This window comes from Protopterus annectens, chromosome 5.part0 (assembly GCF_019279795.1).
Source record: "Protopterus annectens isolate FY-2018-M chromosome 5.part0, PAN1.0, whole genome shotgun sequence".
Lineage (NCBI taxonomy): Eukaryota > Metazoa > Chordata > Ceratodontiformes > Protopteridae > Protopterus > Protopterus annectens.
This window is the reverse complement of record NC_056735.1, coordinates 847,430,241-847,445,509: the sequence shown is the minus strand read 5'-3', so window position 1 is coordinate 847,445,509 and position 15,269 is coordinate 847,430,241. Positions and strand designations below refer to the sequence as shown.

General features: G+C 40.2%; 1 protein-coding gene across 2 annotated transcripts in view; it reads right to left on the bottom strand.

The window, feature by feature from the left end:
- Positions 1–15,269, bottom strand: part of MRE11 (MRE11 homolog, double strand break repair nuclease) — a 1,653,959-nt gene that overhangs the window by 1,585,740 nt on the left and 52,950 nt on the right. For both annotated transcript variants that reach the window (XM_044072642.1, XM_044072643.1), the window contains exon 2: positions 11,684–11,809. In XM_044072642.1, coding sequence (XP_043928577.1) covers positions 11,684–11,703 — 20 coding nt within the window. In that variant the 5' untranslated portion in view covers positions 11,704–11,809. The remainder of the gene's footprint in view (positions 1–11,683; positions 11,810–15,269) is intronic.

Genomic DNA, 15,269 nt, shown 5'->3' with positions numbered 1-15,269 from the left:
AATGATGATAATTTTTGAAGACATATCATTTTAGGTTGACCATAAGTTTCAGAAGCTGCCATTTGATCCTCTGGTGGTTTTTTGCTCCCATACCTTTTTCAGCAATGCCAAGTTTGCCATGGGATCAGCAATGCCTGGTTTATCTGCATGAGAGTCAGGTTCAATTGTTTTGTTTGTCTGGCTGTGGTGATTGAGATGTGTTTTTGTTGTTATTTGCTGGAGGGTGGTGGCATCTGGCTTGTTTGATTCATGGGATGCATTTTGTTGAAGCTGTTTTGAAGTAGAATTATGCTGATGATTTCTTTTGTGTCTGTGTATATTATAAAGATCATCTTTATCCAGCGCAGCCAGGGTGTTGCAGATATTTTGTCCCTGTGAAAGGTGTATCAGCAAAGGGAGTGCGTCCATGGGCAGGTATATTCTATTATGGGTACAGAGAGTGAGTTACTGATGCTTTGTTGAGATGGAGTGAACTGCAGGTATCATCAGAGGTATTTTAAACAACAAGAGGTAGAACAGATATAGGGAAGGAACCTGCAAGAATGGAGAGGTTCAGTTGCCCAGTCATGGGTATCTTTGTATTCCTGTAATCTAGTGAGCCAGCTGTTTACCAGGCCTTTCTCCTTGGTAGCATGGGAAGGAGGTGCTCAAATTGCAGCATGGGAAAGCTGTAAATGTGTAGTAGGATTGAATTTTCTGAAACCTGTAAATATTGTGTTTAGGATGGATAGATCTCAATTTTATCTCCATGCTTTGTCCACCTTGTTGGCTGCAATGAGTTTGTCAAACACCTCTTCAATTTTCTTTAGCAGCATGCCTTGAATTTGTTTCTTGTCCATGAGTGGCAGCCATTTTTTTGCGGCTGCCTCATTTTTTTGTGGTGCTAAAAGGTAAATCTGTAGCCTGTGTCTGAAATCTGTTGAGGTGGTGTCTTTTCCCTGTGTCTATATGCCAATTTTGATTTGTCTTTTTTGTTTGCTGCTTCCCAAGGTATTGATGCTAGGTCCTTTGAGCATGGGTGCAGGTAAAGGGGATCACCTTTTCTAAAGTAGACTGAAACTATATTCTGTCTATCTTCTCCACCTCTGTGATCTCATGCCTCTTTTGAGAATGTGCTGGGTTTTTCTCTCTCACTTGCTCTGGCCTGTAACTGCAAGTGCCCTGCCCAAGCCAGGAAATGAAATCTCCTGCTTTAAGAAGCAATGGAAAGTTGAGCTTTTACCTGCCAATTTTGGAGGTTGTACCTGCCAATCTCACTTTTCTTTTGAAGAGGTGCATCTTCCTCTTTAGCTTTAAATTGAAATACTAATTTTGCTTTAGCACCTAAGAAATACATACTTTTTGAAGGGTGACTCTTTTTGCATCTTTTTATTAGCATGTCTACGACAAAACCTCACGACCCTGTGTTCTCTCGTCTTTGTCAGAGGCCTAACAACAGTTCCAGCAACTCTATCTAAAGGGTTTCCTCTGCAGCTCAAACCAGCTGCACTATAAACTTATCCCACTGAATCTGTGAATCTGCAACTCTTTTGAATTCATTTGTTTTGGTTGTGTCAGTTTGTGTAGGTGTTCTTTCAATAAAATAAGGGTAAACTAAAAATACTGCGACATTCTTTGGAAGTTTAGTTGGTTGCAGTAGCATTTTTTAACACCTTTCTGGAATCTGTTTTCCCCTCTCTCTGAAGTTCTCTTGTGGTTTTAAGGTAGAAGGTAATTCCAACTGAGGATACTACCCCCTTGGGAAGTGACCAAATCTTGAGATCTTGGTTAGTAGTGGAGGTATGAATCTGATCTGGTGACTGGTCAGGCTTAACACAGGAGGAGAGGCAAGAAGCTGGGTGAGAGAGGCTGATTGCACATCACTCATCTGAGTTCTAGGTACACATCATCTAATATATGTAAGACAGGAGGGAGAAAGAATTCCTTGCCTGATTGAAAGGAAGTAATCTTGGGATCTTGGCTGAATCTTGTCCTCTGCATCAGAGTGGTCCAAAGAAAAGAAGCAAAGGGTAGTCTTCAGGGAATACCGAGAGGTAAGAGAGGGGCAGAAAGGAGAATAGCTCTTGAAATTCTTTGGTCCTTTTCTGAGGGTTGAGAAGGTTTTTGATTAGAGGGATGGGGAAGTAGTCCTCCCTTAATCTGGGCTCCTGTCTGAGAGGCCTGGAACCCCTGGAGGTTTTGTCTGGGGATTTTTGCCATTTTGAGCAGATCTTTTGAGGATAAGCCCTTGTGGAAGTCTGGGGAATGGAAGTGTTTTTGTGAGAGGCTTGCTGTTTAGGATGTTGTTTAGGTTTTTCCATAAGTTTAATCACTAGAGAAGTAGTCGGGAGTGGGGGGCCTGGCCAGCGGCCTCGGGGTTTTGATGGTAAGTGGCTTTGCCGGTGGGGTAGTGGTGGGGGTAAGGGCGTCCTGAGCTCCAAGACTCGGGGTGGTAATAGATGACGGTGTCGTAGTGTAGTTGGGTCGTAGGAACAGCATAGGCGCCATGGAGAAATGGGTAATTTGTCTAAAAGCTGGTCGGAGAGCATAAAAGGACAGTGGAGAAGAGGTCGGACTTAAGTATTCTTTAGCTTTTACTTGAGACCGGGCAATGTAACATTTGGTCGCTAACGGTTTTACCAAAAATCAGGGGGAAGTGACGGCTTACTTTCGTGAAAACGCCACAGTTTGTTGAATCCTAGAGCACAAAGAAAACAGGCCGGCGGCGTGGTGTGAGTCTAACAAGCATCTAATACAAAAAGTGGCAGTAAAAAGAGTCATTGCTGTCTTCCCACATGCAATAAATATTTTTAATTTGAAATGACATCGGGTCTTTGTTTCCAAAGAAAAGTGCCCCAACGGGTTTTTGCAGCTTTCAAGACTTAATTTGATGGTAAATCCTGGCTCTTTTATACCTTTCAAGACTGGCACTTGAAAACTGCTCAAGCGCATTATGACGCTGAAGAGGCGAATATGAACGACCGAGGACCTGCCCAGACACTGCCCCACTGGCTATGGACAGAAAGTGGGACAACCTGTTTAGATCAAATACCCTACACTGACAGACTCAAAAAACTCCAGCTTTACTCCGTAGCATATCACCTACTCCGAGATGATCTCTGCCTAACATATAAAGATATATCAAACCCAGAGCTGTTGGACATGTTACACCTAAAGAAATCCCAATCCCTCCAAGCTACACGCTCTAGGGACCTAAACCTTGTCACCACAATAAACAGGACATGCTGAGAGATAGAATCCTGTCCCAGAGACTTCCCATACTCTGGAACAGGCTACCCATCTATGTCAAGCAAAGTTCTTCATTAGCACTCTTCAAGAAAAATCTTGATGAGTGGATGGGAAATAGGAAATACACCCAAGGGATCACTTCTGTGTCTCTGCTTGACAGTGGCACAGGAAAATAACTTTCTTGGGTGGCATAAGCCAGGAACCTTGTTGGCTAGGCTTATGTAGGCCCTTGAGCCGATAGCCTAGTACCTACCTATGAACCTATGGGAATGGTGGATGTCAAGTACTCCAGGGCTCAGGGAAATTCCCATGCAGAAGAACTGGAAGAGGAAGAATAGACTACAAATAATCAGTCAAAAAGAAGATTCTGGGAGGCAAAAGGCAAGCCAACACTGGGATGGACTGAATCCTGCAACCCAAAAACACCTGGTCTCGAGAGGGAGTTGCCAAGAGTGGGCTTGAATTAAAAGGTCATCCCAATAAGGGAATATGTGAATTTCCTGAAGTCTGCAGAAGGCTACCACAGGGCAGACATTTGGTAAATACCCTTAAACTGTATAAAGCCCAAAAGGCAAAACAGAGAACTGATAATGAGAGAAATAAACATAGAGACATAAAAACTTCCTGAAGAACGAATGGATATGAATATGGAGGTAAGCATCCTTCAAATCCCAGAAGACTAGAAAAGCTTGGGGGAGCAAAAGAGTGAAAAGGATCTGAACAGACAACATTCTGAAGGAAGGAACTTTGAGAAAGGTGCTGGGATACAACAGGTCTAGAATGGGCCTTAACAACCCCTCCTTGCTGGGAACCAGAAACATTCTGGAATAAAAAAACTGTTCCCTGCTGAGACAAGGGAACAGACTGGATGGTTCCCTGTTTTACTGGATCCCATAAAACAAAAGGAAAATGAGGAAGCTGGCAAGGAGGAGGCTCAGGTAGGGACTTCTACACCACAAAATAACCATGTTGGATGATTGACAGAACTACGGTGTCTCTGATTATCTGTTGCCAAACAGAAAAGGAAAGGATTGGCCTGAGAGACAAAGGAATCTATCCGAAGGAAAGGAGAGGCCAGATGCCAGAGGCAGATATGTTTAGAAAATAAGTTTTTTTGGCCTCTAGAACTGGGTTTACCTGAGAAACTCCTCTTAGAATCCCTCTTACTCCTAGCAGGCTGTCTAGGCTGCCTACAGACAAAAAGATTTTGAATGATAATTCCTCTGGAACTTAGGTGCAGAAGAAAAAAGAAGTTATGTACTTCCCATAACATTCCATCTGTTTTGTCCATTTTCAGTCTTCCTCAACTGATGGGTTTGTATCCATTGCTCAGATACGTCTCTGCCACTGCTACAGCTCATGGCAACCTAAAACTCTCGAGCTTCCCCTTACCCAAAATGCAATGACCCTAAGTTACCTCAGATCTTGTTTGCTGATTTTACTAGAAAATAAAATATTTACTATGCATAAACAAAAGAGGTGTAATAACTGCATGTACTCAAATTAGAAAGTATAAAAGGACAGTGATGTTCCTCTACGAACTAATTCTTCCAGAAGTTTATATATAAAAAATGGACGGGGGTTGGTGGACAGGAAGTTGAGGAAGAATGAAAATGGACAAAATAGATGGAACATTATAAGTACATAGCTTCTTTATTTGATGCTGTCAATTTTCATTCTCTCCTCAACTGATGGGAACCAGCTACCTAAATTCCAGCGTGGACTCCAAGAAAGGATATTCTTGAATTTGTAATGAGTAACAAATGTATGGGGAATAGCCCAAGTTGCTGCTGGACATATGTCGTCCATGGACGCTCTAGAGAGAAAACTGTAGAAGTTGCCACTGATCTAGTTGAATGAACCCTTACCAGTTGTGGTAAAGGCAATGCCCAATTTTTCACAAATGAATGAAATGCAATCAGTCATACAACTGGCTAAAGTTACTTTGGCAACTGGCTTACCCAATTTCAAGTCTGCAAAGGAAACAAATAACTGGTCTGTTTTTCTTATGTCTTTTGTTCTATGCAAGTACAAACGTACTTGTCTGTAAACATGTAATAAATGTAACATATATTCTCCTTTTTTAGTAACTTTGGGGGAAGAAAACCGGCAAATTAATAGACTGATTGATATTAGATTCTGCCACCACCTTGGGAAGAAAAGATACACTGGTTTGTAACGTAGCTCTATCCTTGTGAAAAATCAAATAAGAAGGATTTGAAGATAATGCTTGAATTTCAGAATCTTGTCTGGCAGATGTAATGGCTACTAGAAAAAAAATTCCAAGTTAGATATTTACGGCCACTGGTTCAAAGGGGAAATGTGCAAGTTCTAGTAGTACCAGATTGAGGTCCAAGTGGGTATTTAAATGGAGGCCTTGTATGTAGAGTGCCTCACATGTAAGCTCTGCACAACTTATGACAGGCTATTGAAGAACTCTCCAAACCAATATGAAAGCTCAATATGACTGCCAAATGAACTTAATGGTTGAGGAACTAGCTCCTTCTTTAAAATGTAGGGCCAAAACCTCAAGTATGTAATATAGCAGCTGAAAATGGTTCAATATGATTTCTATGAGTCCAGTACACAAATATTTTCCACTTGCTGGAAAAGAGTTTACGTGTTGACGTTTTGTGGCATTCATGTCAGACAGGAGGAAAAGAACATAGGTTTTCTGGCTATCAATGGAACTGGAGAAGCCAGGCCATCAGCCTGAGGCTTGATATGTCTGGATGGATCATACCTGTTGGGTGACGCAGGATATCTGGAGTCGGATCCTGAATCCAAGCTTGGTGAAATAAGTGAGGCCAAAGGAAGGGGAACCAAATCTGTTGAGGCCAGTACAGTGCAATGAGGATGATTTGCTCTTCAACAAGGCAGCTTACTATAGGAATTTTGGAATTAGTGGGATTGGTGGATAGGCATACAGCAGACCAGTACAGAATCCCTCGGTGATTCCCCCTGTGGGGGGATCAGGGCAAAGCAGTTGCTAGATTTGTTGTTTATGGGAAATCAAAAAGATCTCAGCAAGGCTGGTCCCACTAATGAAATATCTCCTTGTTACTTTCTTGTTGAAAGTCCATTCGTGATGTAGGAGAATCCACCTGCTCCATTTGTCTGCTATGACAAAGGACTTCCCAGAATGGCCACTGCTATAACAGAAGTGGTTGGAGATCGCTAACAGCCATACTCTGACGGCTTCTTGACACAAGGAAAAAGATCCGATTCCTCCTCATTTATTGATGTACCAAACTACTCACATACTGCCCCTTTGAATTGCAATCATCCCCAAAGGGAGAGCATCTTGGAAGTCCTACAATGCTAATAGCAGTGCTATCATCTCCAGAAAGGTGATATGCAAGCAGGCCTCTTTGGGAGGACCAAGTGCCTTGGACTGTTTTCACAGGAACTGCACCCTCACCCCAACTGTGAAGCTTTCATGGTCACTATGGCCCTGGGCTGCAAGGAAATGAATAATTTGATCTGATCGAATCCACCAGATAAGAACTCTTTTGCATATCTGAATGACTCCAATCAGAACTGACAAAGGTTGGTAAGGTACTGACCTTTGCAATACCAAAAATCAAATCTAATAACCTCATGTAAAATATGGGTAAAGGTACTAGTGTTACAAACGCTGACATTTGACCTTAGATTTTGAAGGGCCAAGCGGGCTTAAACCTTTGTATTGCATATTATATTTCTGACCTATGATTTTATAGTTTGGACTCTCAAAGGGGGCAGTGAAGCTATAGTAGAGTTTGTTTTAAACAGTGGTCCTATGATTTCCAAATTCTGAGTTGGTAGCAGTTGAGACTAGTCGAAGTTTATGGTTATCCCCCGAAAGACTAAGTCTGGAGGACCTGACCTCTTGCTCTTATCAACAGATGCCTGGTCGGAGCATTAATAAGCCAGTCATCCAGGTTCGGAAACACTCGGACACATTACAGTCTCAGATGAGATGCTATTACTGCCATATATATATGGTGAACACTGTGGGGGCCGTGGTAAGACTAAAGGTCAAAGGACTGAACTGGTAGTGACTGGTTCCCAGCCGAAAGTGTAAATACCTTCTTATTCATCTGTTTACCTTTATGTAATAGTACGTATCCTAAAGATCTAAAGAGCTCATCTAGTAGTCCTTGCCCAGCAAAAAAAGGTAAAAAGGACTGAACCATGGCCATCTGACTCTTGGCGTCAAACTGACTGCTCAAGACACTGAGATCCAGAACTGATATCCAGTTCCATGTTTTCTTTGGCACTAAAAGGAAACTTGAGTAGGTTTTGTTGAAGTCTATCTGGTCTGGTAGGACATCTTGAATGACTCATTCTTCTAGCAGCTTCGTGTTTGTATCGCTTCGTCTCTCTGACAAGGTGGAACATTGCAAATTTTTTTTTAAGACCGGATGTGGAAAGGAAAAAAGGGTACAATATAACCTCTGGAAAATATCCTCTGGACCAAAGTATATCTGTTAAATCTAGCCCAGCTAGATTTAGGTGCAGGGATAATCGACCTCTGTTTGCCTCCAGAGGTGGGTAATCTGGTCTGCTAATAGGGGTGATTATAAGGTCTCTCAAAGAAACAATGTCTGGACCCCTGGTTTACGGGCCACCTCTACTGCACAGGCATCGTCGTCCACTGGAGTTCCCCCCTTCAACCCCTGGGAGAGTTTCCTTCACATTTCCTGCAAGACACCTTGATATTTCCTGAACCACAACCTCTGACCACCCCATAGACTCTTATAAACGAACATCTGTGGGATGGAAAAAACATAAGCCTATGGCATACAGAGTCTTTCCATCTTCTCTCAGACAGATAAAGTGTCCTTTACTTTGGAGGGAAACAAAGATGTGCTGTCAAAGGGAGAAATGACAAAAGAAGCCTTGAAGAGGTCCACAAAATTACATAAGTGCATCCAGGTAGGTCTCCACATGGAAAAGTTTGAACTCGCCACCCTTGAGGTTCCTTCAGCTAAATGCGGAATGAGCCACATTGAGGAATTTGAAATAGACTGATAGGTAGTCGAATGATTGGACTTCTGCAGAAACAGATCCTGAGAGGGGGTCTGATATTTCCTTAATCAAATCTCTCTGAAGACTTATAAAATGTGTCAAATAATTTTGTGACCTTAAAGCAAAGGTTGCTGAAGCATAAAATACACTTCCCAAAGCTGTCCATCGTGGTAGACTACTTGTTAGAGGGATGAACCATGGAACTCTGTTAGCAAGTTCCTTTTTGGTGGTCGCCACGACCATGGCATCAACAGGAAACCCTTTGCTCCACAAAACTGTTTACCTGAAGGAGGTGCCATAATCCTGTATGATCTCGTAGGTATGGGTTCAACTGAGTCAAGATCCTTACATATCCTCTGACAGACTGCTTCAATAAGCTCGTTGGCAGAGTTACCAAAGAAGTAGATGGGCCAGTATCAAAAGCCACCCAGAATACAGACTTCTTGGATGAAGGGTAACTGGGTGTCCAACCATCTCTCTCTTTTAGGAATTCAATAACATTGCTACAGGAGACATCTTCAGGATGTGGTCATAGGTACCTTTCACCTTCATCATAGTCCATATCCTGCATGACTAACTCTTCAAGAGAGTCCAAGTGTTTCCTCTTACACTTCTTCCTATGAACCTCTTCAGTGGAATGATCTGGGGGAGGTACTGGAAAAAACAGAAATAGAAATATCCTGTTGGTAAGTCTGGGGTTGTCGTACTGGTTGTCCCTGCATAAAAAAATGTAGAGACGTTAGGGATGAACCGCACTATTCTAATCTGGCAGGCAAATTCGTCTTCATAGCTATGAAGAAGGACTGCCCCAGTGAAAGAGAGTATCTCAGGTCCAAAAGAATGAATATTTGGATCGCTGACCCTCTTTGCTTCGAAAGCAATCCCCTAGAGGTAAAAGCCAGAGTCGAGGTAAACAAAGCCAAGGCTTCTAAGTGTCAGAGACAGCTCCAACAGCTTCGTAGCTGCCTCTGACACCTCAGATCCGACAAGCAAGCTTCAGATACAAGAGTTCTTCAGCTCAGACAGAATTGGAGTACGTAGAACAATCGTCGGATCCGAAGAAAAGCAATCTTTGAATCTGAGGCAGGCAGAGTCAGACAGCTTGGATCCAAGGTCTCTGCAACAGTTAGTCAGATCCGGTAGTTTTTTTTTTGTTTGTTTTTTTAATCAGATCCGAGGAGGCTGGATCCATGAATTTACTCTTTTCTGTTTTGGATCAAAGTGAGAACAGATCCAGCTTAGATCACAGTGAGGACAGATCCAGCTTAGATCTTTCTCTACATTTAAGATCCAAGGATTAGGTCAGATCCAAATTAGGTCTTTAGAATCTAAGGGTGAGGTTTTTTTTCTTAATTTTAGGATCCGAGGACGAGGTCTGATCCAACTTAGATCTTTTTCTAGTTATAGGATCCAAAGGTGAGGACAGATGAGACTGAGGTCTTTTCTTAGATGTAGGATTCAAGGTTGAGGTCAGATCCAATTTAGAGCTCTTTCAAGATAAGTCCAAGACCAAGAGTATGAAGTGGATGGCAAGCCTTTCAATATCAAATTGTTTTTTTTTTTAACTAAACCCTGTGGTTAAAGCCAGGACAACCATCACAGACTTCCTGAAAAAAAAGCAGTCCCAAGTCAGGAAACAAAGTATGGGTATCAAAAGCAGAAATTAATGCCCAGCCTTATCACACATTTTTTTAAGAAGATAATAAAGAAATACCAGCTAAAATAGATAAAGTATATTAAGTGTAGATAACCACTTTAACTTTAAAGATATTTCACTAGAAAAACAAATTTGACTGAATATTCACATTTTAAGGAGGGAGAGAGACAGAAAAAAGGGAATAAATGGTTTTACAAAGTTGCTAAGTCAGAGACAGGATAAGGAACAAGTTCAGGAGAGACTAAAAATTGACATCAGGTGGTCAAAAATTTGTTCCAGGTCCTGCATAAACCTGCCCTTATCCTACAGAGTTTTAAACAATTCAGCAGCAGCAGTTCCACAATGATTTGGGATGTCTAAGGAAGAATCTAAGTTTGGCTTTAATATCCTCAAGTAAAGCCTGTAAGTGCAACCAGGAATCTCTCCTCATAAAAGAACCAGATGGAGCTGCCCTAGAGGTCTACTTATTAACTGTGTGGACTAGTTTTATATCTCTTTCCCACTGAAATGCGGATAATGCAGACAAATTTGGTTGCTAGCTTATCAATGCCATGAAGGAAGTCCCCTTTACTGGTCATTTTTGAGCTTGCTTCATTGTGTTTTTTTTTTTTTTTTTTTGTAATTTTGGTATGAATTATCTCATACATGCTTCTCTAGTGTTTTTTTTTTATTTTATTTTTTATGATAACCTCTGCATCAGAGACTGGGTCCCTGAACTCAGTTCCCCCAGTTATTCGTGTGCTTTGATTTTCTAGTCCACAGTAGGTGACCCATGAGTGGCTATATCACCCATATGCGTTTGATTTAAGGCAGCTTACCCAACTGGCCAGTAGCTCCGTCTCGGCTCCTTATATTTTTGTTCAAGCTTCTACTCTTAACTTTTGGTTACACCTCAGCCGGCACCTTCTCCAGATGGTTCATCTCATCAATGTCCCCCACTGTCTCTGCTCCTAGAATGGATACCCATGTTCCTACTGGCCCTAGAATGGCTACCTATGTTCCTACTGGCCCTGATGCTTCCCTTGTTATTCTTACTGGCCTACTTGTGCAACTTCTTTGATTATCTTTATTCTCCACAGACATACCTTTTTGGTATTTGAGCCCAGTATCTGGATTGGATCTCAACCCATGGCCTTTGGCAGCTACTGAATTCCCCTCGTTCATTTCTAAACAAGTGCATGAGGGTCAAGAGAGTAATCAAAACCATCACATTTCATGCACTACCAGGGTAATACTGTGAGGAAAGTGTCAATGCTAACTGCTGCTTAAAAGGTAATGCAAAGCAAACTTTTTAATTTTCTTCTATTTTGCACTTTTGTATTTTCATCATTTCAAGAATGCTTCTTTCTTAGGTTCATATGGTCTTACTAGGCTATTGACACTAGAAGATCTTTAGAAGACTTGTCATGCATTCCCATGAATGTTTTTTTGTCTTTGTAATTTAAATATGAAATAACCCACAGCAGCAGAATATATTAATGTTACCCCTTTCCATAACATACAATGGTACTATCCCAGGGATGAATTAGTGGTTTTACATCCAGTCATCAAGATTACATAAATAAAATTTCTGACAATGCTCTATCATATACAAAACTTAGCAGACAGTGAGTTTCTTACCACTGAAAGGCTTACAAATTGTCTATAAATGTTATGTAAATTATTTTCACACAAAATATAAGAGTGATGTATCTACAGTATTCAATTACACTGTTGATTAAAGGTATTAGGAAAGATCTACATAAATAATTTTACCACATATAAGCAGCACATCTTAGTACTTACATGGCATTTCCCGAACTCATCTTAAACTGTAGTTATAGAACTTTTCTTTATAAATTTAAAAGTTTATTTCAAGCTGTGTTCTAATTCAGGAATCTACAGATAGCAGTTTCCAAAATGGGTAAAATCCTAAGGGAGAAAAAAAAATATGTAAATCAGGTGATACAGAAGGCAGGACAGGACAGTTAAAAGGAAAGTAATTAAGAAAAAAAATGTGCATATTCACTTACACATAGAAAGTAACAAATATTAGTAAGTAAGGAGTGCTTGGCACATAAGCTTCCCAGGCAGCTAACTCCACCAATATTCAGCAATGCAGTACTCCCTACTGATACTTCTGTACCACACAAAAACATATGCAGAACATGCATACACACCTACATATAAGTACATGAAATACACATATACATATACTCTTATAACTATATATGCTTATTATACACACACAAAAATAAATGTTTTATATATGTATACACACACGCATATATCTATTTATGAATTTATATATGTGTGTGTATATTTTATATATATATATATATATATATATATATATATATATATATATATATATATATACACACACACACACACACACACACACACACACACACACATATACATACATACATACATACATACACACACACAAAATATGTATACACACACACACACTGTACAATGGGTCTACTTTCCTTAATTGAATTTACACTTACTTGAATTTTAAAAACGCGAGACCACTTCACCAAAACCTTACTATTAAGAACCAACAGATCACCAATATTTTTACTACGGGAAATGAACCACTTGGCCACCAGGTGAACTTTGCCCTTTTCCCCAGTGTAGTGTGATCTTGGAGTTGGTATATTTAGTTGGAGGGTATGTCTATTTTTTTTTTTGGTTTTCCCTGGTGGCCAAGTGGTTCATTTCCCTTAGAAAAAAATAATCTGTGATCTGTTGATTCACAATAGTAAGGTTTTGGTGAAGTAGTCCCACATTTTAGTGATTCAGGTATGTGTAAATTCGACTAATGAAAGCAAACTCATATATATGTTACACACACACACACACACACACACACTGCTTAAACCATCAAAGACATACACCAGTGATGTCTGACTGTGATGGAAAGTAAAAGAAATTACAGCCAACCCAATATGTTACTCCTAAATATACCACAACACCCTCCCATACATGCACACATATATACATATGGGCCTACTTCAGTAGACTGAAAAACCAAAAGACTGAAAATTCAAAATACTGAATGAAGGAGTTTGCCTCTTCTCCACTGCTGTGCAATCTTGGAGTTGGTATATATAATTAGCAGGGGCCCACTTGAGGGGTGCAGGAAGGCTTGCCCCTGCATTAAAAATGTGTTCAGTATTTTGAATTTTCAGTCCTTCGGGATTCAGTCTTTTGGTTTTTCAGTCTTCTGAAGCAGACCCCCCCCCAAAAAAAAACACACACACACGCACACAAAAGTATAAGCCATAGCAATTAATGTTTTACACTGATTTCAGCAAAATACAATATATAGTGCACCACTTTTCCTGCCACACCAGATCAATAACCATTTAACAGTAAACAACAGTACATTAAGTCACTTTTATGCACAGACAGCCATCATACCCACCAATTACAGCCACTGCCTTAACTGTGTACATAGTACATGTTTGATTGCAATTAAAAAAATAGTCAAAGTAAAGTATTTCAACTTGCGTTACACAAATGTACTAGCTCTGAAGAGTCAGGTTAATGACTGCTTAATGTATTCATGACAGCTAGTTCAATCATATTCATCCACAGACAGCCCACATACCTACAAATTGCAGCCACTGTTGAATGCACACATTTCAGATGTTTGGTTGTGGTTAAAGAATAATAATAATAATAATAATAATAATAATAATAATAGCCACAGTTATGTATTTCAGGTTTGTTTAATACAAAAACACAGTAGTCACTTTAAAGTATTGCAACTTACTTCATATAAATGCTCATCAGTCTTGCACTGCCAGAATAATATCTGTTTAATTATTCTAACTTGGGTCACACACGATCATATTAGTTTTGCAAAGCTAGAATAATAAGCAAACAGCAAAGTCGAGCATTCTCATCCACAAACAGCTCCCACCACAACTAAAGATATCAGCATACAGCAATGATATCAGACTAATATTAATTAAAATAAACAAATCAATAGATATTTAAATAAATAAAATAAGGGTCAAAGTAATTCAGTTCAACTCTGTTTCACACAACCACACAGTTGCTAATCCAGTCCTACAAAGTTGTCCACACCCGTATCTGGTTGCATGCCAGCATTACAAGGGAAAAACAAACATGCTGTAATACTATGGACCAAAGCTTCTGCTTCTCTTCCCACCACGGCCATGCCATCTACTTAAAGATTTCAATTTACTTTATTCTGCCTACAATCTAGACAATGAATCAGGCAGATCATACACAGCATGGAGCACAAAGCTCGGAAAAAAAAGTGGTCAAGTGTACAGTATCTCATCTCTATGGCACTACATCAGTTACTTCTTTAAGCAGGGGATGCTTTTCTAAATTAAAGAACGGACGCATTTCTTAAATTTGAGTGTATTGCATAGAGCCATTCAAGCTCATTCTAAAGCAAGGCAAAGACAGGAGAAAACTGAAAACCAATCCATTCTGTATTTTGTTACAAGTTAACTCCAACTTGTGGTTGAAGTGTCTAAGATTTGTAAGAATTATGGAACTGTGTTTTAAAATGCATGTGTCAAAATGTCCTAGTCAGGTATAACATTGCTTTTGCAGCTATGACATTCATTCAATAAGGCTTTTAACTGCTATATCCTTATATTCTTTGAAAATGAGGCTGAAATCAATTATCATATCCAGATATTTTATATATTCTTTTCATGAATGTACTCTGGAATAGCAAAGATAATACTCCAAGAGGCATTTATCAAAAGTATATAACTGTTGTTTATGTTTGCATTTTGTAGCAGTCCACTGTAGCAATGCCATTCAGAGAGGTTGTCAAAACATGTTTGGTGTACATTAGTTAAAGTCTCCACGTCTCTAAAGATATGCAGTAAAATCCAGTGACAGGCATACTGTTTTAAAGACCATTCACATGTCTAAAGTTTCATATCACTGGAATGATGGTTCCTCATGCCTGATTGTTTCAGAGGCTTGTACTACAAGAACCATAAATAGGGTACTGTAAGCTTGGTAATTCTAAGCCAGCGATGGCAGCCCTTGGAATGTGTGTGCAGGAGTGCACATGTCAAGGGAAGGGTGTAGGAGGCCTCTGTCATGACCAGGGTGCTCATGTCAAATGGCAGGGCTACAAAAAACTGCATCCCCAGCCCATGTCCAATATGAGGCAGGACTGCCAATGGGGGGAGAGGTCATATGGTTCTGTGTCCAGTGGCACAAACTGGTTTCCATATGACCTTGGTCTGAGCTGAAAGCCCAACCAGCTTGAGCATGGTACAAAAAGTCCTCCCTCCTGCAGCTAGCCAGCAGATATTGGGACAATGGCAGAACACATCAATCCCATAACTATCTAAATGACAGCTCTCCAGACAACGCTCAC